The following is a 22,089-nucleotide window of genomic DNA, read 5'->3' as shown; positions in this document are numbered from 1 at the left end:
AAAAAATTTATATAAGTTTAACTTCTTATGTCTTATGAACTTTATTTTATGTCAATTAAATTATATAATATTCATGAAAGTCAGTGTATTTCCCTTGTACAATATTTTAAAATAAAATAAAATACAAAACACAGAATTTTAACACAAAAATAGCATATTTCTGGAACATTTTCAAAAGTTAAGTTGAAAAAGTTCTACTTTTTATAAATATGTTTCAAGTTTTGAATGCCCCCTGTATAAAGTCAAATTGTCCAATTTAAATTAAAACTATGTTAAATGAAAGAAGTATATATAATGTATTTAGAAAGAAACAAAATTATGTTGATACATAAATTTTTCTAAAAGTTATAGCAATTTAAACTTGAAAATATGAAATCAAAAATTTTAACACAAAAATACCTTGTTTTTAACTACAGCAGCTATTTGCACATAGAAGATAAGTCGTCGGGACACATTATTTTTTTAATTTTATAGTACATGATATAAGCTTTAATTTGACATTTGTTTAAAGGACGCAGTATTTTCGGAACATTTTCAAAAGTTAATTTGAAAAAGCTTGTTTTTGTAAAAAAGTTGCTATTTTAAATCCCCCGATGTGAGCAGGTTAAGTGTTAGATTTTCAAAAAAAATTGCATTAAATGAAAGGAAAATATTTAAGGTTTTAATAAAAAAAAAAAAAAAGTTGTTTTGTTAATTTTTAAAAAAGTTATGGTAGTTTTAAGAAAAAAAGACGAAATTTGACGATTTGAAAAATTGTAATTTTTTTGAAAATTTCCCCCGTCTACGGGAACGAGGGAAATTTTTTTAAAATTTTTAAGAGTAATGTCTTCAACTAGATACGATTTTGGCATATTGTTCATCAAAATCAGTCCAGTGAGAGCTGAGAAAAAGTGGCAACAGACACAAAAAAAACACATCATAGTAAAATTAATACCTTCTCAGCTTCGCATCAAAGCTAAAAAACACATTATAATAAATTAATACATTCTCAGCTTCGCATCGAAGCTAAAATTTGAAAAAATATCGAAAATTACCAATTTTTAAATTAGTAATTTTTTTGGGAATATCTTTTATTTACGGAGAACGACGAAAATTTTTTCAATTGTTGAGGGTAATGTCTTTTTTGAAGTATTGTTTATCAAAAATCGGTCCAGGAGAGTTAATAATAAATGGTAACAGACAAAAAAATGACATCATAGTAAAATTAATACCTTTTCAGCTTTGCATCGAAACGAGAAAATTGTACTCAATAATTTATATCGAAAAATAAATATTTTTATACTATTTTTTTAATAGGTCTTCATCGTTACTCTGATGATCCTGTTGAAAATGAAGAGCTGATGGCCAATTCAATGCCACTACCACCCAGAGGTAAAAATCAACCACCACCACCTAGACCTCCTAGAAAAGGATCATTATCAAGACATGATGAATTAATTGTTGAAAATGGTAAATTATATAAATGGAAAAACCTAAAAATAAATTGAACTGGTGTATTTTTAGGGATTAAAATGAGTCGTTCATCCAGTGAAATAGATTTTACCATGTATAATCAGCAGAAACAAGAGGGACACCATAGAACCAAAGAAGATAAAAAGAAAAGAGGCCGATCACCATTTCGGTAAGCATGTAAAATTAGTAATAACTGAACTATTTATATTTATATATTTTTTTTTAGTTTTTTTTCGAGAAAAAAAGATGGGCCGGGAGATATTCCAAAAAGAGCAAAAACCCCAGATCCTGGTAGAAACACTGATAGGTCACGACAACTTCATAGGCCTAGTACACTAAATGAACGAATAACTCCTCAAATAAGAGTGTCGCAAGTATGTATATTTTTATTTTAAAAGAAAATGAAAATGATTGTATATAATATATAATCATTAATATTTAAAATCATATTCTTAGGCTGACCTAAAACTGGTCCCACCAGCAATACCTGACAGGCCTAGTGGACCTAAAGCAATGTCATTTACACCCACCAACTCTGGAATTGAATATATAGGAAATGAGATATTTGATTCTGAATGTTTGAGATTGATTAACGAATATTATTATGGCGTAAGAATATTTCCTGGTCAAGACCCAACTCATGTATATGTAGGATGGGTAACCACACAGTATCACTTACATAGTAAAGACTTTAGTCAAAACCATGTACGTAAAAGTACTGTTACTATCGTTGACGAACATAACAGAATTTTAGAAAGGTAACACTTCAACTATATTTTTGTGTATAAAATCTAGCATAAAATATTTCTTTATCCTTAGTATTGATCGTCAGAGTTGCTATATGGTCCGATCGGATGAGCTTTATAATGAAGTGACTAATGACTCTTCAGGTAAAGGTGCATCCCAAGGAATGACTGTTGGTTGTTTTATTGATACAGCAACTGGATTAATGTCATTTACATGTGAGGGTAAAGATACTAGTGTTAAGTTCAAGGTAAATTTTAAAACCGCATTATATTTTTAAACTTAATATTAACTACTATAATTCGTTTTAGATGGAACCGGGAATTAAAATTTTCCCTGCAATATTTGTCGAAGCTAGTAGCAAAGAAATATTACAAATTGAGTTAGGCAGAACGTCAACTACACTACCTCTATCAGCAGCTGTTCTACAAAACTCTGATCGCCATGTTATTCCGCAGGTATTTATCTATTTTTAACTAATAAAATAATTATTAATTTCAAAAAAAATATAATTTTTATAGTTTCCGCCCAGATTAAAAGTACAATGTTTAAGACCATACCAATGGGCAAGAGTTCCTAATAATTCTCTTCATATACATACTTTGAAATTATCAGATATTAGAGGATGGAGTATCCTTTGCGAAGACCCGGTATCAATGCTTGCTTTGCACATTCCCGAAGAAGATAGATGCATTGATATATTAGAACTGATTGAAATGGAAAAACTATTGTCGTACGTTTAATATAAAATATATATATTATATAATTTAAATAGTAGATTTATTTGTAACATTTTTACAAATTACTTTTACAGCTTCCATGCCCACACATTAACACTGTATGCTGCAGTTTGTTATCAAGCAAATTATCGAGCAGCTCACATATTATGTACACATGTTGATCAAAAACAACTTTTATATGCGATATGTTCAGAGTACATGTCGGGTCCGCTACGACAAGGATTCTATGATTTACTGATTGCTTTACATTTAGAATCGCATGCCACAACAATGTACACTTCTTCCAAAATTAAATATTATATATTCATACAGTTTTGAAAAATAAATAAAATATAATTTTAATTACAGGGAAGTATGTAAAAATGAATATATTGTACCCCTTGGACACGAGCTAACTGACTTATATGAAGATCCCACAATGGGACATAGCTTACGGTCTCTACAAACTGAGTCTATTCGTCCACAAATGAAAATGTCTGAGATTACGTAAGTTGATAATATAATGCTAAGAATAGGATTAATTTTAATTCAAAATTGATTTATATTGCAAATAAAATAATGATAATAATTTTTAAGTTTGTATGTACCCTAAAACTTTTTATAATTTTATGACTATTACAAAATATTAATGATATATTAATAAATATATTTATTTTCCATAGCTGGATCTATAAACTATTTATATTTTTGAATACACTAACTTCAAATGAATATTGATTTACTCTTATTATTCTTCCTCATTTTTATCACAACTACTTGATTTCAGCCACTTTTATCCTAAACTTCAGATTAGCATAATCTCCTATCATTCCTCATACATGACCAAACTATTTTAACCTATTTTCTCTGATCTCATCCATGATGGACGTTATTCCAACGCTTTCTCTTACATATTCATTCCTTATCCTACCTTCTTTCAACACTTCACTCAACGATCTAAACACTTCCATCACTGCTACACTCATTCTCTGCTATACTTTCTTATCAATTTCTCAACACTCTAACCAATTCAACATAGTCTCACTACTACGTCTTATTAAACAATACCACCATTTTTTTGTACAAACAGTCCAAAATATTTTAAAATGTCGACCTTACGTTCTCGTTTATTGTTATTATTGTATTACGTATTTCTTCTATTAACACTATATCATCATCATGCATCGTGGTACATTACCTTGTATTTTATGAGTAATTTTATCCATTATTATAGAAAATTGATGAAGCTTAAAACAGAACCTTGAGTGCACCTATTAGGTTTCTACATATAATTTTTTCCTTAACACAAATATTTTCATACATAATCTCTATTACATCAATATACGTTTTTGGGACACTGTTTTTTATTAATGCTAAATTAATATCTCTCGGCACTCTATCATATGTATTCACCAAATCTATGAACACCATACACAGCTTTTTCTACTTTATTTTATACGTTCCTATTAGCTGCCTCGCACAAATAACGACTCCATAGTTAATTTTCCAAAAAAAATTTAAACTGGTTTTTAGTTACCGATATTTCACTTCTTATTCTCTTATTTATTAATTTTTCCTATCTTCATACTATGACTCATAAACTTTACGCTTCTATAATTTCTACATTTTTGCATGTCTACAAAATTGCCTACCATTCTTCTAGCATCAGCCCTTGTTATCTGGTGACTTGCGATGCACTAGGTCATCTTGACCACTTCTATAGCTATTGGAGTTAATATTAGACTGCGCATCAATATACATTTTTCTCTACTTTTATTATTTTTCTCTCGTTTGAAAACTGTGCCACTACTAAATCATGAACGCTGTTGTCCTGCGTTTCTCACGAACCCTTTTCTAAATTTCATTGTCATTCTCGACGTCATCAGCTTTCATTAATTTTTACAAGATTGTTCATTAAACGTCCTGCCCATCCCCTTATCCATTGACTCAATCGGCTCTGACTTCAAACTATCCACAAATCAAACTAATGAGTATTGATTTGGCGTCTATATGTAGTTGTTTGTTTAATTTTACAAATGAATTGTATTGTTTGTGCCACTTTGACATTTAGTAATAATAGTCACCCCCGTCCTCATTATTTATACTTGTAATAACTGCGTTGTTTATTATATTAATTCCTTATATATTTATAATAAAACGTGCGTTAAATATTTAATTATTTTTAAGTATGTCATACAGTCCATTCTCCTTATTCATTTCATACAACTAATTTTTCAACCCTTCTAATTATATAATTAATATTACATATTTTCTATCCAATTGGATTGGTACATCAACGAACGATAGAGATTATACAACCCTTCTACTAAAACTTTTAAAAGAGATCTTTCAATCACGTAATTTTTAGATTCCCTAAAATTTTCCATAGATTCACTGGTACATTATCATTTTCTACTGTTTTTTTCTTTTTCATCGACTTAACAGCCTCCCATACTTCCTCCTCTATAATTAAATTTCTTAGCCCATCGTTCCACGAAATGTCTCCTAAAACATCTTTGGAGTATGTTTCATTTATTAATTTTTCAAAATACTCTAAAACTAAAATATAAACTACGTATATGTTTAAATAAGCCTACTTTAAATACATTTTGACTAAAATTAATAAATTAATTAATTTCTGTATGTACAGAGATTCAATCGAAAATGTTCGAAATCTTTACAGTCCATACTTCCCTTTACAAATCGTAAGAGAATATGTTATGTCAGCACTTGAAGAAGCAGTTTCAGTTAATCAAGTTCACAATAGAGATCCAATAGGTGGTTCCAATGAAAACTTATTTTTGTAAGTTTAAAAAAAACTGACTTATTAAATAAACATTTGTCTGAGGTATAATTTTTACAATAGTTATACTTTTTTAGACCACTTCTAAAACTTGTTGATCGACTTTTATTAGTCGGGATGCTGCGAGATGAAGATGTTGAAAAATTATTAATTATGGTCAATCCCGAAACATGGGATTCAAATTTCCGTAAAGGTATTAATTTAAAAGTCTATATTTTTGACATAGATATCAATTTAATTCAACGTTTAAATATATTTTACAAAAATTAATAAAATTATGAACGAACTGTTACATAAATTTAATACATTAAATATACATTCACTTTTTAAATAATAATTTTAGTAAAATATATACCTTGAAAAATATGTTAATTTTAAATTGTCTAAAAATTAAAGCTATTATTATATGACTTTCCTTTTTAGTATATCTTGTTATCAATTATTTATGTAAACATTTTCTAGACGGTCCTGACGAACACAGAAAAGGTTTGCTACACATGAAAATGGCTGAAGGAGCAAAACTACAAATGTGTTATTTATTACATCACTTATGTGATATTCAATTGAGGCATAGAGTTGAATCCATTATCGCATTTAGCTATCAGTTTGTGAATGACATTCAAATAGTAATAAATTAAAAAAACAACTTTATTAAATATGTATTAATTTATTTGTTAATTTCCAGGATCAATTGAGAAGGTATATTGAAATTAAGCAATCAGATTTACCGTCAGCATTGGCAGCAAAAAAAACTAGAGAATTTCGTTGCCCACCTAGAGAACAAGTACAAAATAAGTACCAAATAACAACAGAATATTTATTTAACTAATATTTTATTACAGATGAATGCCATTCTAAGTTTCAAACATCTAGATAATGATGACAAAGAAAATTCTTTAATTGGAGATGAATTACGAGAAAGAATGAACTATTTCAATACTAAATTAATGGCACAAGTATCTTTAGTGGCTTTGCAAGAACCAGAAGAAGATGTAAGATACATAATTAGAAATTGATAGCTATGATTCTTCGTTAGTCATTATTATTATTTTTCACTTGTTTTAATTAGAAAATAAAATTTTATTCGTTGTTCTAATCAGTAAACCTCATCATTTCTATTTAATTGTATAATATCGTACAACTAATAAAATAATCTGAATAATAATATTATTCATTAACAATAAACTATTAATTTTAAATTATGGTTTTAGCCATCAGTAATCAATAAAACAAAAGAAGGTAAAATGAAACAATTTTATAATTTTATAAGCGCAGTAAAAGACGAAGAAAACGAAGAAGAATTAGATGAACCACAAAAAAAAATCCCAGAAGGTAAATAAAAAATATTTATTGAATTTACTTATATTATGTATTAAAATTTTTAATATTATATGAAATTTATAAACCCGTCAACATTTTAAACAAGTAAACTTATTTAAGCTTAATGATTTTAATGTCATCACCACCACCTTATATAAATATAGAACATAATTTTTTTTTTCAAGAAATATTTCGTAAAGTTTTGATATCTACAATAGTATCATGGGCTGAAGAAACGCAAATTGAAACGCCTAAGCTAGTTCGTGAAATGTTTAGGTAAATTATATACACTTTTTTTTTTATAGTTATTTAAACTAACTATACTTTTTCTTTAGTTTATTAGTTAGGCAATATGACAGTGTTGGAGAATTAATTCGAGCTTTAGAAAAAACATATGTTATAAATAGTAAAACAAAAGAGGATGTAGCTCAAATGTGGGTGGGATTAAGTCAAATCCGCTCTTTATTACCCGTCCAGATGTCACAAGAAGAAGAAGAACTTATGCGTGAAAGACTTTGGTATTTTCCATATAAATTACATTTCATCTATAGCAATTTATATAATACAAGCGCTTTTTTATCATAGGAAATTAGTCAACAATCACACGTTTTTCCAACATCCCGACTTAATTAGAGTTCTTCGAATGCATGAAAATGTAATGGCTGTTATGATGAATACACTTGGCAGAAGAGCTCAAGCGCAATCTCAACCAGGCAGCAATAGCCCTGTGACTGGACAAGATGGAGAAATTATACCTAAAGAAAAAGTAACGTTGAACTCATAATACTTATACTGTCATGTTAGTATGTGTCATTTATTAATTTAGGACACATCGCATGAAATGGTAGTGGCATGTTGCCGATTTTTATGCTACTTTTGCCGTACTTCAAGACAAAATCAAAAAGCCATGTTTGATCATTTTTCATTTTTACTAGAAAACAGTAATATTTTATTATCTAGACCATCTCTACGTGGAAGTACCCCTCTAGATGTAGCATATTCATCTTTAATGGAAAATACAGAATTAGCTCTGGCATTGAGGTATATAATTAAACATTATGAATATAATAAATTTAATATAAATATTATTTAAATATTATAATGTAAACATTAAAAATGAAAAAAAAAACAGATTTAAAATAATGACAAATTAAATTTTATCTGTTCGATCTTAGATTATAGATGTGATTTCTTTTTTATAGCATACAATTCTTTTTATGCCTTTTTACATCAAAGAAAATATTACAAAAAATAAATTAATATTTACAGGGAGCATTACTTAGAAAAAATAGCTATATATTTATCTCGATGTGGGTTGCAATCAAACTCGGAACTTGTAGAAAAAGGATATCCAGATCTAGGCTGGGATCCAGTGGAAGGTGAAAGATATTTGGATTTCCTTAGGTTTTGCGTATGGGTCAATGGTTTGTTAATTATTTATATTAGTATATAACTTTTATGATATTACTAAATGAGAAATTAAAACTTACAAATTTAGGAGAAAGTGTTGAAGAAAATGCCAATTTGGTTATTCGATTGCTAATCCGACGGCCTGAATGCTTAGGCCCCGCTTTAAGAGGTGAAGGCGAAGGACTTTTACAAGCCATTATTGAAGCTAATAAGGTTTTTATAAATAATCGTAGATACTAGATATTTTTATTTGTTTAATAAATATAACTGAAAGTTAATTTTTTAACTTATATATGCAATTAGTTGCTTATATATGACTATCAGTTTTACACTTCCGTAATTTTTTTTAGTAATACAAATTGATCTTTATCTACTGTACCAATTTTGCTTAACAATACGACAAAAATCACAAATGCTAGGTGAAACCTGAAGCGTCAAAATTTTTACCATTATGTCTATAATAAAGGGAAAAGACTCAAAAACCTACAATGGATATAAAAACATTAATATAGACATAATTATTTTTATTTAAATCTATATCAAATTAAAGATAATACAATGTACTTTATGACGAAAAATGTTTAACTATTCGAAATCTTGTTTTTTGGGAGTAATTGGCCATTAAAGCCAAAAATTATGTGTTTTTCGATATAAATAATCGTTTTTTAAGTATTTACACAACAAAAAATTATCTACATTATTTTAAACTAACTCAAATTAAATCTTATCTAATGTTTATACTATTAAAAAAGAGAGATGTCCTAATAACTTATATTTTATGAGTAATTAATCTCTAAAATTGAAAATGATGTAATTTTTATTGAAAATGATAATTTTTTTCTAAATTATTTCAAATTTCAAATTTTTAGTACATTGTACTATCTTTAATTTCATTATTTAGATTTAAAAAATGAACTTTTCTGAAATATTAACAAAAATTGAAATAAAAAAAAATGTATGTATTTCTTCCCACACAATATCCAGATTAATGATTGTAATTTTATAAAAAAAAAAACGTGCTAAATCAATCATATTTGTCTAAAATATTGTCTTTAAAAATTTTATTTTGAACCAAGCATTATTCAAATAGTGAGAGTTAATTTTTATATCCACCAAAAATTACAGGATTATTCTTTTATAGATGCCGATTACTCATAAAAGACATGCCTACAGAACGTTTTCTTTTTTAATTGTATAGTATTTATAAAAGCCTTAAATTTGATTCAATTTTGAATCATTTAGACGGTTAATTGATATGCAAAATACTTCAAAATCCATTTTTACCAAAAAATATATAATTTTTGGTTTTAATATCCGATAACTTTAGAAATCAAAATTTGGATTTTTTTCTTTTTTTATTAAGATAAATAAAGTTAAAATAATAACATTTACAATAATAAGTACATTTTATTATTTTTAACTTGATTTATTTAAATAATGTAGATTTTTAGAACACTATAAAAAATGAAAAGAACTAAATATTGATATATTTTTTAATCCCAAGTAGAACTTTGGTGTTTAATGATTATATTTTAAAATATGTCGTCAGAAAAGCAAATTTAAAAATTATTATCAAAAAAAAATGTCGTTGTAATCCGTCCAATTTTCCAAAAGTTCTTTTTATATAAACGAAAAATAACTATATCAACATTGGTTGTTTTATGATAACTGTAATTTTTTGGAAGATTTCTCTTTATTACCGAAACTAAGAGAAAATGTTCAAAAGTATGGTGCTGGTAGCTTCAACTAGATACGTTATTTGATCTTTTGACTTATCGATCAGCAAAATTGGTTCAGTACGAAGGTAAGTAATCGCGTGATTTGACTTTTTGTTCTTCCAGATGTCAGAAAAAATAGCTGAACGTAAAAAGTTTATTGAAGAATCTGGTAATCAAGAAAATGTGCAACTTGAACATCCACTTCCAGAATCCGAAGAAGATGAAGATTACATCGATACTGGTGCAGCAATACTTAACTTTTACTGTACATTAGTTGATTTACTGGGAAGATGTGCACCAGATTTGTCCGTAATAGCTCAGGTATTTAACTTATTTGACACCATACTAGCTAAAACGGTAACTCGTCGTGTCTCGATCTCAAAGTAAAGAAATTTTATTTCGTTGCAATGTAAATTTTACCGTCCTCTGTATTACAATCAATAGATATTCGAGAGGACGTTAAACATAAATAAATTTAAAAAAAAAGTAAAGTACAGTAGATATCCAATAAAATGAAGTTAAAGTATTTTTTAGATTACTAATAATTAACAGTGATAAAATCACTGGCATGAAAACTTCAATGTATTTTTAAAATATATAAAAACATTTTAACTTAACAAACAAAAATATTATGGTTATTTACTTCAACTTTTAATTACATACAAGATCACTGGATCATTATCCTTTTTTTAATCCAACTTACAATAAGCTTTAATTAAAAATAATTTAGAATGATTAGGCATTTTGTTACAATGCAAAATATTACAAAATCTATAATATTAAAAAGCGGTTAATTTTGCCAAAATTTGTAATATTTTTTAATTTAACAGCAAATAATTTCTAGAAAACATAATTTTAAATTATTTTTCATTTTCCTTTTTAATGTATATTTATAAAAGGTAGATTTTTCAGAATATTATAAAAAAATTAAAAATAAAATAATTTTATAAGATGATTTGCTTTCTCTCAATAATTATTATTATTATAATTTTTATAAATTATAATTTGGATAATGATAGAATTTTCAAAAAAGATATTATAAAATTATCTATAATAATAACAAAATTTTATGAAAAAAATAGAGATAGTCGCAAAAGGCATAAAAACTATACGTCTTCATGGGTACTTGTGAAGCAAAAAAAAAACATTAAAATCATAGAACGGTAATTTGCTAATTTAGTGGAGTCTCGCATTAATAAAATACATAGGGTTCTCGTATACTATATCACTAAAAGAATGACATAAAAATAATAAATTATTTTAAAATGCCAATGATACAATATGCGAAATTCTTTACGTTTTATAAGAGCTAGACTTAACCCAATCAACAAATTACTATTCTATGATTTTGTTGTTTTTTTTTATCATCACTTCACAATTACCCATGATGATGCATAGTTTTTATGCCTTCCGAGACTATTACTATTTTTTCATATAATTTTGTTATTATTATAGGATATACATAATTATTTTACTTTTGGTGTTTAAATATCATATCAACATTACTGTTATAATTAAAATTAGGGTAAAAATGAATCCTTGCGAGCACGAGCTATTCTTCGTTCTCTTGTACCTCTTGAAGACCTACATGGTGTTCTAAGCCTACGGTTTATTCTACAAAATCCAGCAGCTGGACAAGATCGACCGAAAAGTGATATGCCATCAGGATTGATCCCTGGACATAAACAGAGTGTAGTTTTGTTTTTGGAACGCGTGTACGGCATTGAGTCACAAGAGTTATTTTTTACTTTGCTTGAAGAGGCTTTCTTACCTGATCTACGTACTGCCACTATGCTAGACAGAGTATATTTATATTGATACACTTTTTAGTTTAATTTTAACTTTTTATTAATTACGATGTTTAGAATGATGGACTAGAATCTGATATGGCACTTGCAATGAATAGATATATTGGAAATTCAGTATTACCACTTCTTATTGGACACTCCAAGTTTTATAGTGAATCCGATAATTATGCCAACTTACTGGATGCTACACTACATACTGTATATAGATTGTCTAAGAACAGAATGTTAACAAAAGGTCAACGAGAAGCTGTATCTGACTTTTTAGTGGCCCTAACAAGGTAATATATTTTTTGAAAATTAAAAGTTAAAGAGTTAAGAGTTAAAATTATAAATACCATTTAATTATACTCTATTTTCTAGTCAAATGCAACCTAGCATGCTTTTGAAACTTTTAAGGAAACTCACTGTTGATGTATCTAATTTATCTGAATATACAACTGTTGCTTTGCGTGTAAGTAATCAAAATATAAAATAAATGCATTTTCAATTATTTTCAAGATATTTTATTTTTCACAAAATAAGTTTACATCTAAAACGTTAATAGTATAATTTATCTTGATACTATACTGAAATAACTGATTTATTTTACATTAATTTTATAGTTATTGACATTACATTATGATCGATGTGCAAAATATTATGGATCAACAGGGGGTCAAGGATTATATGGTGCATCTAGCGATGAAGAGAAAAGATTGACAATGATGTTATTCAGTAATATATTTGATTCACTATCTAAAATGGTAATATAATGAATTAGTATTTTGATTATAGTATTTTTACCTTACTAAATAAATATTATTTTTAATTCTAATAAAATTTTAGGATTACGAACCAGAATTGTTTGGAAAAGCTTTACCATGTTTATCAGCTATTGGATGCGCTTTACCTCCAGATTATTCTCTTTCTAAAAATTATGACGATGAATGGTATGGATCCAAAGGGAATATTCAAGGACCAACTGATGGACCATACAACCCACAGCCAATCAATACCAATAGGTAGCTTAGTTTTATATTTATTATTTCTTTGTTATTATTATATCTTATGTGAAATATAGTCAGCCTTTTGTCCTTATTGTATATTTTTCGTTTGCTTACGTATTGAACACCATATACAGAATGTTCAATAAGTAAGAAAACGGGTTTCTATTGTTTTCATTGTTAGTAACAATTGATATGTTTCTTTACTTTCTGAACACTGTATATTAGGGTGACCCTTAGCTACATGAGAGGTTTTTTTTTTAATATTTGTAAGTGCCACCCCCTAGAATTATTCGAATACCTACAAAAAAGTCCAAATAAACTTTTTCACAAAAGCTAAAGTTTTTAAGATAGACAAAAAAAACTAAAAAATCACCCTTGGAGTGTTATATTTAACCCCCTTGGGGCACGTCTTCGAGTTGACCAATCGTCTCCAAATTTTGTACAATTTATTTTTTCGTGTATTTGAATAATTCTAGGGGGTGGCACTTTGTAATTTTTAAATTTTATAAATAAGGGGCACCATACTGTATATTACAGAAAATTATTTCCAGTTATCAAAAATAATGTTAACGTGGATATGTGAAATAAAATCTTGTCTATTTATTATTTTAATAGTAACAAAACCCTAAAATTTACTTTCTTGAAAAATTAAAAACTTGTGATATAAGTATTAATAATGTACTAATTTGATTAAATATAATTTTTTCAGTTAAAAAAAAGAGTATGGTGAGTACAATTCGTACTGGTGTACATGTACTCCACTTACAAAATTGGTAAAAAATTGGTGGATTATTCCAAAAGCTACATGATCTGCTATTTCATTATTTATATCCTGATTAAGATAAAGTATGTCGAATGAAAGAGGGATATAAATACTACTCCTCATGAAAAAATTGTATTGATTCATACATTTTTCAAAAATTTATAGCATAATAAAATTAAAAATATATAATACAAAATCGAGAATTTTGACACAAAAATAGCTTTCGGTAGCCATTTTCACCGTAAGACAAAATAAAGTTCGAATTTTTTTTTTTCGTAATAAAGTACATTACATTAGCTTTAATTTAAGATATATATAAAAGTATCAAATTTTTCGGAACACTTTCAAAAGTTAAGTTGAAAAAGTTAAGTTTTTGTGAAAAAGTTGTCATTTTAAATGCCTAAAATGGTAGGTAAAGAGTCAAACTTATAAAAAAAAGTATACCAAATAATAGGTAAAGACATCATGCATATATAAAAAAAAATTATATTGATTTGTTCATTTTTAAAAAAGTTATGACAGTTTTAAGAAAATAAAAATTCGAAAATTAGCAATATTTAAATTTGTAATTTTTTGGAGGTTTCCCCCATTTACGGGGAACAAGGGAAAATTTTTCAATTTTTGAGGGTAATGTCTTCGACTACATATGATTTGTTATCTTTCGACGTATTGTTGAAAGAAATCGGTTCGGTGAGAGCTGAGAAAAAGTGGTAACAGACACAAAAAAAAAAAAACATCATAGCAAAATTTTTTTTTATTAAAGACAAAAAATAAAAAAAACTTTATATTAATTTAATGTAATTTAAAACTATAAAAAATATTTTAAAAAAACCTAATGCAAAATATTCTCTGGATTAAAAGTTGTTAAAGATGTCAAAATCTGTTTGAAATAAAATCTGCATAGAAAATTTTAATTTTTTTTTTTATAGTATTATACTGGATAACGATTTAAATACAATCGTACAAAAATTCTCTGAACATTATCATGATGCTTGGGCCAGTCGAAAATTAGAAAATTCTTGGATTTACGGAGAACAGTACAATGATGTTAATAAAACTCATCCACGCCTTAAACCATATATGATGTTGAGTGAATACGTAAGGAGTATTTTTACTTCATTAATATTTTAAATGGAAAATAATTCATTTTCTATATTATTAGGAGAAGGAATTATACAAGGAACCGGTGAGAGAAGCTTTAAAAGCTTTATTAGCTATTGGTTGGAGTATTGAACATTCTGAAAGTGATGAGCCACTTAGTAATAGAGGATCAATTCGTCGTCAGTCGAAACCAAATGTAAGCTTAATTAATAACTATACTGAAATAAATGAAATCATTGCTATATTTTGGAATTATTTAGGAAAACTTAACACCGTTCAATTACCATCCGAATCCACTGGATATGACTAATCTAACACTAACCAGAGAAATGCAAAATATGGCTGAACGGCTAGCTGAAAACTCTCATGATATTTGGGCCAAAAAAAAGAAAGAAGAACTTATGATATGTGGTAATTATAACTATAATTATTTTTATTGTTATAACTCTTTTTGTTAATATAATCGCATAATAAAAAATGCGATTTTATAGGAGGAGGAATCCATAATCAATTAGTACCTTATGACTTATTAACTGATAAAGAAAAGAAAAAAGATAGAGAAAGATCCCAAGAATTCCTAAAGTATCTTCAGTATCAAGGCTATAAACTACACAGGTAAAAACGTGAAAACTTAAAACTATCTCATTTAAAATTCATAATTAATTCTTACTTATTTTTTAGACCAAATCATAATGGAGGACCAACCGAAGCTGAACAATTGATAGCAGCTTCTACAGGCGAGCTACGATTTTCATACAGTCTTCTCGAAAAATTAATTCAGTACACTGATCGTGCCTCAATTAACATGAAACTTTTAAAACCTTCTGACACTTTTAGTAGACGATCTAGTTTCAAAATCTGTACACGAGACATAAAGTTCTTCTCAAAAGTATATATTATTTCATATTATGCATTTATAAGATTCATATATTTTTGTCTAAAATAATAGGTTGTTCTACCACTCGTAGAAAAATATTTCAGCACTCATCGTAACTATTTTATTACAGTAGCAACAGCTTCTAGTATTTTAGGAGCTGCATCTCTAAAAGAAAAAGAAATGGTGGCTAGGTATACTTACTTAATTTACAAAAAAACTTTATTTAATATTTTTATTCTTAAATTATAGTTTGTTTTGCAAGTTGGCAAATCTATTAAGATCCAAATTAACAGCATTTGGAGCAGATGTCCGTATTACAGTCAGATGTCTTCAAGTACTTGTGAAAGCTATTGACGCCAAGTAAATAGATTTTACATTTTATTTTATAAACTAGTTTTAACTTTATAATGTGTTTTAATAGGTCTTTGGTGAAAAATTGTCCAGAATTTATAAGAACTTCAATGTTAACATTTTTCCATAACATTGCTGATGACTTGGAACATACAATCCAAAACTTACATGATGTGAGTTTAGGAATAAATTTTATATAGTAATTTTTTATTTATTTTATACTGTTCAAATTATAGAGTAGGTATTGTTATCTTCGGGGAACACACCTAAAAACTTCCACTTCTTTATATTATGTTACCGACGTTATTTTACCTGTTCTATCATCCCTTTTTGACCATTTAGCTGCCTGTGAATATGGAAATGATCTTTTATGTAAGTCTTCAGTAAAAATTAAATCGAATTAATTTATAAGTCATTATATATTTTTTTTCTAACAGTGGATGAAATACAAGTAGCTTCATACAAAATACTCAGTAGTTTATATACTCTGGGAACGGACATTACCTTAACACACGACAGGTATTGTAAATAACTTAATAAAACCCTCATAGTAATAAATTAGGTTTTATCATATAAAATTTACGAAGCGTCATATTTTAATGAATCTTCTTGACCCATCATATTAGCTGACAAGTTATTGATTTTACCTGTCAATATTTTTCTTTAAAATTTTCCAAAAACTCTGACTTCTTTAATTCTACATCAAGGCTTATAATTTTAAGTCTAATACAGTGTACTTTAAGATGAAAAAAGAAAAACTATTCAAAGGAGTTATTAGCCATTTAAGCTAAATATTATACAATTTTTGGTAAAAATGATAGATTTTGAAATGTTTTGCTTAGGAACAAACCATTTACATAGTTCAAAATTAAATCAAATTATAACTTACTTAATGTATTATACGCTTTAAAAAAATAAAGACTTTCTGATAACTTGTCTTCCAAAATAACGCCATTTAAACTTGAAAATCGTTTAATTTGTTTAAATAGTCATATTATTGTATTATAACAGGGATTTTAATCAATTTCATATACCAGTTAATAATAATCCCAAAAAATAACTTAATTCCACTTAATTGTATCCCTGCTATATTTCACTTTTTAATTTGAACATATTCGATTTATCACTAGAAAATAATTAAATATTGTATTTAGAAAATATTTGAAAGTTCAATTGGAAAGGCATCGACCTGCATTTGGTAGTTGTCTTGGTGCGTTTAGTTCAACATTTCCTGTTGCTTTTCTTGAACCACATCTAAACAAACACAATCAATATTCTTTACTCAACCGCATAGCAGATCACTCTCTTGAAGCTCAAGGTAAATAAGTTAACATTTATTTCTACCTTTTAAAATATATATTGGATAAATTTAAAATAAATTAAAATATTTTTTAGATATTATGTCACGCATGGAGGGCACTATGCCTACTTTAGAAGCCATACTAAATGAAGTTGATCAGTTTATCGAATCTGATAAAACTTACGTAGATGCACCACATATAATAGATGTTGTCTTACCCTTATTATGTTCGTACTTACCATTCTGGTGGGCCCAAGGACCAGATAATGTGGCTTTGACTTCTGGGTAATTGTTAAAATTATTATAGTTACATTACCTATGCAAAATAAAATTGTACATGATAATTATAGAAATCACGTGACAATGGTGACAAGTGAACACATGAATTGCTTATTAAAAAATGTTTTGAAACTTATTAAAAAAAATATCGGAAATGATAATGCTCAGTGGATGACTCAAATAGCTGGTTAGTTCAGTTTTTATTTTTCATACTAAAAATGTTGAATTAATATTAAATTTTTATTGTTTTAATAAATTAGAACACACAAACAATATTGAAGTTATATAATAGCATAATAAACACGATTTTTTTATAAAATATATAAAAACTATGGACAAAATGTAAATCTTTAAGTCAAACAAATTACACTAATTTCTTTAGATTCTATATTTTATTTTTTTTTCTAGATTATTTAAACTATATCGTATCAACAATGTATTAATGCTGCAATGATTATATGTAACTAAACATTGATATTTTTTTTTTAAGGTATTGAAAATATGACAATTTCAGTTACATGTGTTATCTTGTGATTAAAATTACGGGCTTAACAATAAACTAATATATTTAAATGAAAACACAAATTTAAACTGTGAAATCACAAAATAATTTTTTGAATACATAAAGATAGATTTTATGCGTAAAACTTTACGAATAAATATCCATAATTGATATGTTTTTTGCAGCTTATACACAACAAATTATAATAAATTCATCCGAAGAACTTTTGAAAGATCCCTTCTTACCGTTAGCTGAACGTGTTAAAAAGCGTACAGAGACATTATATCATAAAGAGGAGTCATTAAGAGGATTTATTAAATCATCTACTGAAGACACTTCTCAGGTAAACATGTTAAAATTATTACTAATAAAATAAAACGTATCTTTTTTTATACTATTTGAATATATTTTTTCATCCATAATAATAATCGTAAAGTTTTTTTTTTAGATTGAAGCGCAAATACAAGAAGATTGGATGTTGGTAGTCAGGGATATATATGCATTCTATCCACTTTTGATTAAATACGTTGATCTCCAACGCAATCATTGGTTACGCAATAATGTTGTAGAAGCAGAAGATCTGTATAATCACGTATCAGAAATATTTAACATATGGTCGAAATCGCAGTACTTTTTGAGAGAAGAACAAAATTTCATTTCTGTCAATGAGATTGATAACATGATACTTATTATGCCAACTGCATCGCGAAGGTCAGCCGTTATATCTGACACATCACTTGGTGCATCCGTAGGAAAGGTTTGAAATAAATTTGCTAAAAAGTTTAAATGAACAAAAATTTAAATATATTAGCTTCGATGCGAAGCGGAGAAGGTATTAATTTTACTATGATGTTTTTTTTTTTTATTTGTATTTAGAAAAAGAAAAAACATAGAGATAAAAAAAGAGATAAAGAAAAAGAAATTCAAGCATCTTTGATGGTAGCTTGTTTAAAAAGACTTTTGCCTGTTGGATTAAATTTATTCGCGGGGCGTGAGCAAGAATTAGTACAACACTGCAAGGATCGATTTTTGAAGGTAAAACTATACTTAACAGAAACATTATCTGAGAATATATTTATTTAAAGTAATTTTTATTTAGAAAATGCCAGACTATGAAGTAGTTCAGTTTGTCAAAACTCAACTTACACTCCCCGACAAATTGGATCCAGCTGATGAAATGTCTTGGCAACACTATTTATACTCAAAGTTGGGTAACAAAAAGGATTCCATAGAAATTAAGCCACAGCAAGTAGACGAAGTGGCTGATAGAATCGTAGCTATGGCAAAAGTTTTGTATGGATTACACATGGTAAATACTTTAATATATATATATATATATATATATATATATATTAATTATTTTTGTACAACATACAATTTTAAAGATAATATTCTAGCTATTTTCTTCAGTGCTTAATACTTGTAATATATGTATTGTAAAATAAATGGTTCCACTGGGTATAATTGTCAAATAAAAAAATTAAAGTGTCCAATATATTTAATTGAGGTTATTAAAGCTAAGTTATGATTCATTTTTAATTTTTATTAGAATGATCAATGGTGTACGTTTGTTATTTTAATAAATACGGAGTTGTATATGTAGATATCTAATTATTTAATAAATAACACGCATCCACTTTTTTAGTTGTAGCTTGAATTTTAATATTAATTTTTCATTAAAAATAGGCTCCAGTAATTTTTTTTAATTATCTTAAAATATAATGAAATAAATATTTGAATTTTAACAAAATTTTGATGACTAAATTATATTCTATTATAAAAATATATTTAAAAAAATATTGTTATAATGTTGTGATCACTTTAACCATAGGCCATCATAAATTACATATATTTTTTTTCAAATTACATAATAATATTATAGAGAAGTAGATAAATTAGAATAAAATTAGTTAGTATGATTTTTTTTTTTATTAGATTGATCATCCCCAGCTTCAAAGCAAGGCAATTTATCGATCAGTTGTATCGACGCAACGTAAGAGAGCCGTTATCGCTTGTTTCCGACAACTCTCACTCCACGCTTTGACCAGGTCTTTTTGATGCTTTATAATTCTATATTTAAATTTTTTTGTTGCATGAAATCATAATTTAATTTTTTTTTAACATTTTGTGCATTAAACATTAAACATTAAACAATTAACACTAGTACTTAAGCTTTAAAGCTATTTTAGTATTAATAATTCGTATTAATCATACATTTCTTATTGGACCTTGAATACTCAATTGGAACCAAATTTAAATAAATACAAAAGTATTGTTTTTTCAATTATTTTAATGTATTGTTTATGTCCGATGTACTATCTATTCATTCAATTTTAATGCGTTAACAATCGAGTACACTATCTGTTTTACTCAGGAATAATATTAAACATTTTTTGTTTGTTTAACGTATTTTAATACTAGGTAATTTTTTTTAATTAGTCACATAATTTAAATAGTCACAAAATAAATAAATTTAAAATTTTTATTAGGTTTAAGGGATAAATTAAAAAAATATTTAACACTTAATTTTGAAACATTTTTCATAATCCCAGTCAGAAAAAAAATGAAATGTCTCACAAAATTACATATTTTTTGACAAAAATTGTTATAAAATAATTACTATTGATATTTTTCACTTTATATTGAAACAGTTGTTTTAAAAATGATGAAACGGATCATAGTGATATATTTAAAGCAGTACTTAAACATTAATATGTTTTTTTTTTCAAACTTTTGAAATCCAATAATTAACCCGGGTACAATAAAAGCATTAAAATTAAGTCATTTTTTTTTTCTTTAAACTTTTTAAAATTTTCCAAAAACTATGAGTTTTTTAATTCAACATCAAAGCTTAAATTAATTATTAAATTAAGGCTAATTAAGACTTTACAATTAAAGTTTATACAATTTACCTAAAGATGAAAAAATAAGAATTATCCAAAACCTCGATTTATATGTAGTGTTATTTGACATAAAAGGCAAAAATTATAAAATTTTTGATAAAAATGGTCAATTTTTAACTTTTTATACTTAAAATTTTTTATATGAAAACTTTATTGAATTTTTCTGATAAAAGTTATTACATTTTATGTTAACCAATAAATAATTGTTTATAATATAATTCACTGCCATAATTTAAATAAGGTGAAAACGACTATTTTTTCTCTTGTAAAATGGATTAAATATAACAATTTATGTTATAAGTTTTATTATTATTAATGTTGTATTACATTTTTTTGATTTTTTGAAATTTTTTGTTTTAAACGTAATAATTACAGCCCTTATTATATAAATTTCAGTAAGTTATTTAATTATTTCAAGTACACCATTAAACAGCACAAATTTTGTATTAATGATCTTAAAAATTTAGTAATGTGTTATTACCCAGTTTATAGTTTTGGAGAGGATTAAAGGATATAATCCTCCTCTCAATGAATAATATATCTACGTTTTTATATAAACCTATGACAAAATTGCATAAACTTAGAATGCTTTAAATTGGCTCAATTATAATTTATAAATTCCGGGCTTTATTTTTATTTGTAATGTTGTTCATAAACTTTTCCTTTTTTCCTAATTTTTCTATTTTTTTTTTTTTATTTACACAAACGTGTTTCAATTATATGAAAAATAAGGAAAGACTTTTATAGTCATGATATTTATTATCTTATAAATCGATATATTTAAATGCAATATCATACCAAAAACTTTTAAATAAGGGCCCATTAATAGTTTTTACGATCTTCGAACATAAGCCGAGGAACTTATATCTAACTCATTTTTTGATGGCCTTATTTTTAGTAGCTTTTCATCCAAAATTCAGGTTCAATACAGCTAATGGAGGAACTTATCTATTTTAGCCTCTCTCCCTAAATTCGTCACTTTATATGGTATATGTTATTATTTTAATAGAACACTTATCATCTTTTAGTATTTACAATAGTGTACTTTATAAA

General features: G+C 26.6%; 1 protein-coding gene across 2 annotated transcripts in view; it reads left to right on the top strand.

The window, feature by feature from the left end:
• Positions 1 to 22,089, top strand: part of LOC126899956 (ryanodine receptor) — a 62,521-nt gene that overhangs the window by 23,531 nt on the left and 16,901 nt on the right. Inside the window, exons 28-72 of one of the 2 annotated variants that reach the window (XM_050675256.1) lie at positions 1,297 to 1,449; positions 1,504 to 1,621; positions 1,679 to 1,826; positions 1,909 to 2,210; positions 2,272 to 2,446; positions 2,508 to 2,654; positions 2,718 to 2,929; positions 3,011 to 3,208; positions 3,285 to 3,422; positions 5,566 to 5,718; positions 5,796 to 5,911; positions 6,181 to 6,344; positions 6,404 to 6,502; positions 6,561 to 6,710; positions 6,930 to 7,050; positions 7,224 to 7,314; positions 7,374 to 7,556; positions 7,624 to 7,804; positions 7,865 to 8,079; positions 8,308 to 8,462; positions 8,537 to 8,661; positions 10,290 to 10,487; positions 11,691 to 11,969; positions 12,032 to 12,252; positions 12,335 to 12,425; positions 12,577 to 12,717; positions 12,800 to 12,975; positions 14,653 to 14,821; positions 14,886 to 15,020; positions 15,085 to 15,235; positions 15,316 to 15,439; positions 15,506 to 15,713; positions 15,774 to 15,892; positions 15,951 to 16,061; positions 16,123 to 16,225; positions 16,289 to 16,424; positions 16,490 to 16,571; positions 17,207 to 17,370; positions 17,448 to 17,637; positions 17,703 to 17,818; positions 18,319 to 18,476; positions 18,582 to 18,890; positions 19,010 to 19,168; positions 19,233 to 19,442; positions 20,069 to 20,181. In XM_050675256.1, coding sequence (XP_050531213.1) covers positions 1,297 to 1,449; positions 1,504 to 1,621; positions 1,679 to 1,826; positions 1,909 to 2,210; positions 2,272 to 2,446; positions 2,508 to 2,654; positions 2,718 to 2,929; positions 3,011 to 3,208; positions 3,285 to 3,422; positions 5,566 to 5,718; positions 5,796 to 5,911; positions 6,181 to 6,344; positions 6,404 to 6,502; positions 6,561 to 6,710; positions 6,930 to 7,050; positions 7,224 to 7,314; positions 7,374 to 7,556; positions 7,624 to 7,804; positions 7,865 to 8,079; positions 8,308 to 8,462; positions 8,537 to 8,661; positions 10,290 to 10,487; positions 11,691 to 11,969; positions 12,032 to 12,252; positions 12,335 to 12,425; positions 12,577 to 12,717; positions 12,800 to 12,975; positions 14,653 to 14,821; positions 14,886 to 15,020; positions 15,085 to 15,235; positions 15,316 to 15,439; positions 15,506 to 15,713; positions 15,774 to 15,892; positions 15,951 to 16,061; positions 16,123 to 16,225; positions 16,289 to 16,424; positions 16,490 to 16,571; positions 17,207 to 17,370; positions 17,448 to 17,637; positions 17,703 to 17,818; positions 18,319 to 18,476; positions 18,582 to 18,890; positions 19,010 to 19,168; positions 19,233 to 19,442; positions 20,069 to 20,181 — 7,207 coding nt within the window. The remainder of the gene's footprint in view (positions 1 to 1,296; positions 1,450 to 1,503; positions 1,622 to 1,678; positions 1,827 to 1,908; positions 2,211 to 2,271; positions 2,447 to 2,507; positions 2,655 to 2,717; positions 2,930 to 3,010; positions 3,209 to 3,284; positions 3,423 to 5,565; positions 5,719 to 5,795; positions 5,912 to 6,180; positions 6,345 to 6,403; positions 6,503 to 6,560; positions 6,711 to 6,929; positions 7,051 to 7,223; positions 7,315 to 7,373; positions 7,557 to 7,623; positions 7,805 to 7,864; positions 8,080 to 8,307; positions 8,463 to 8,536; positions 8,662 to 10,289; positions 10,488 to 11,690; positions 11,970 to 12,031; positions 12,253 to 12,334; positions 12,426 to 12,576; positions 12,718 to 12,799; positions 12,976 to 14,652; positions 14,822 to 14,885; positions 15,021 to 15,084; positions 15,236 to 15,315; positions 15,440 to 15,505; positions 15,714 to 15,773; positions 15,893 to 15,950; positions 16,062 to 16,122; positions 16,226 to 16,288; positions 16,425 to 16,489; positions 16,572 to 17,206; positions 17,371 to 17,447; positions 17,638 to 17,702; positions 17,819 to 18,318; positions 18,477 to 18,581; positions 18,891 to 19,009; positions 19,169 to 19,232; positions 19,443 to 20,068; positions 20,182 to 22,089) is intronic. The other variant, XM_050675257.1, reaches the window with a different exon arrangement.

The sequence above is a fragment of the Daktulosphaira vitifoliae genome, unplaced genomic scaffold (genome assembly GCF_025091365.1).
Source record: "Daktulosphaira vitifoliae isolate Bord-2020 unplaced genomic scaffold, ASM2509136v1 Scaffold_2, whole genome shotgun sequence".
In the NCBI taxonomy this organism is placed as follows: Eukaryota; Metazoa; Arthropoda; class Insecta; order Hemiptera; family Phylloxeridae; genus Daktulosphaira; species Daktulosphaira vitifoliae.
This window is presented reverse-complemented; position numbering and strand designations above follow the sequence as displayed.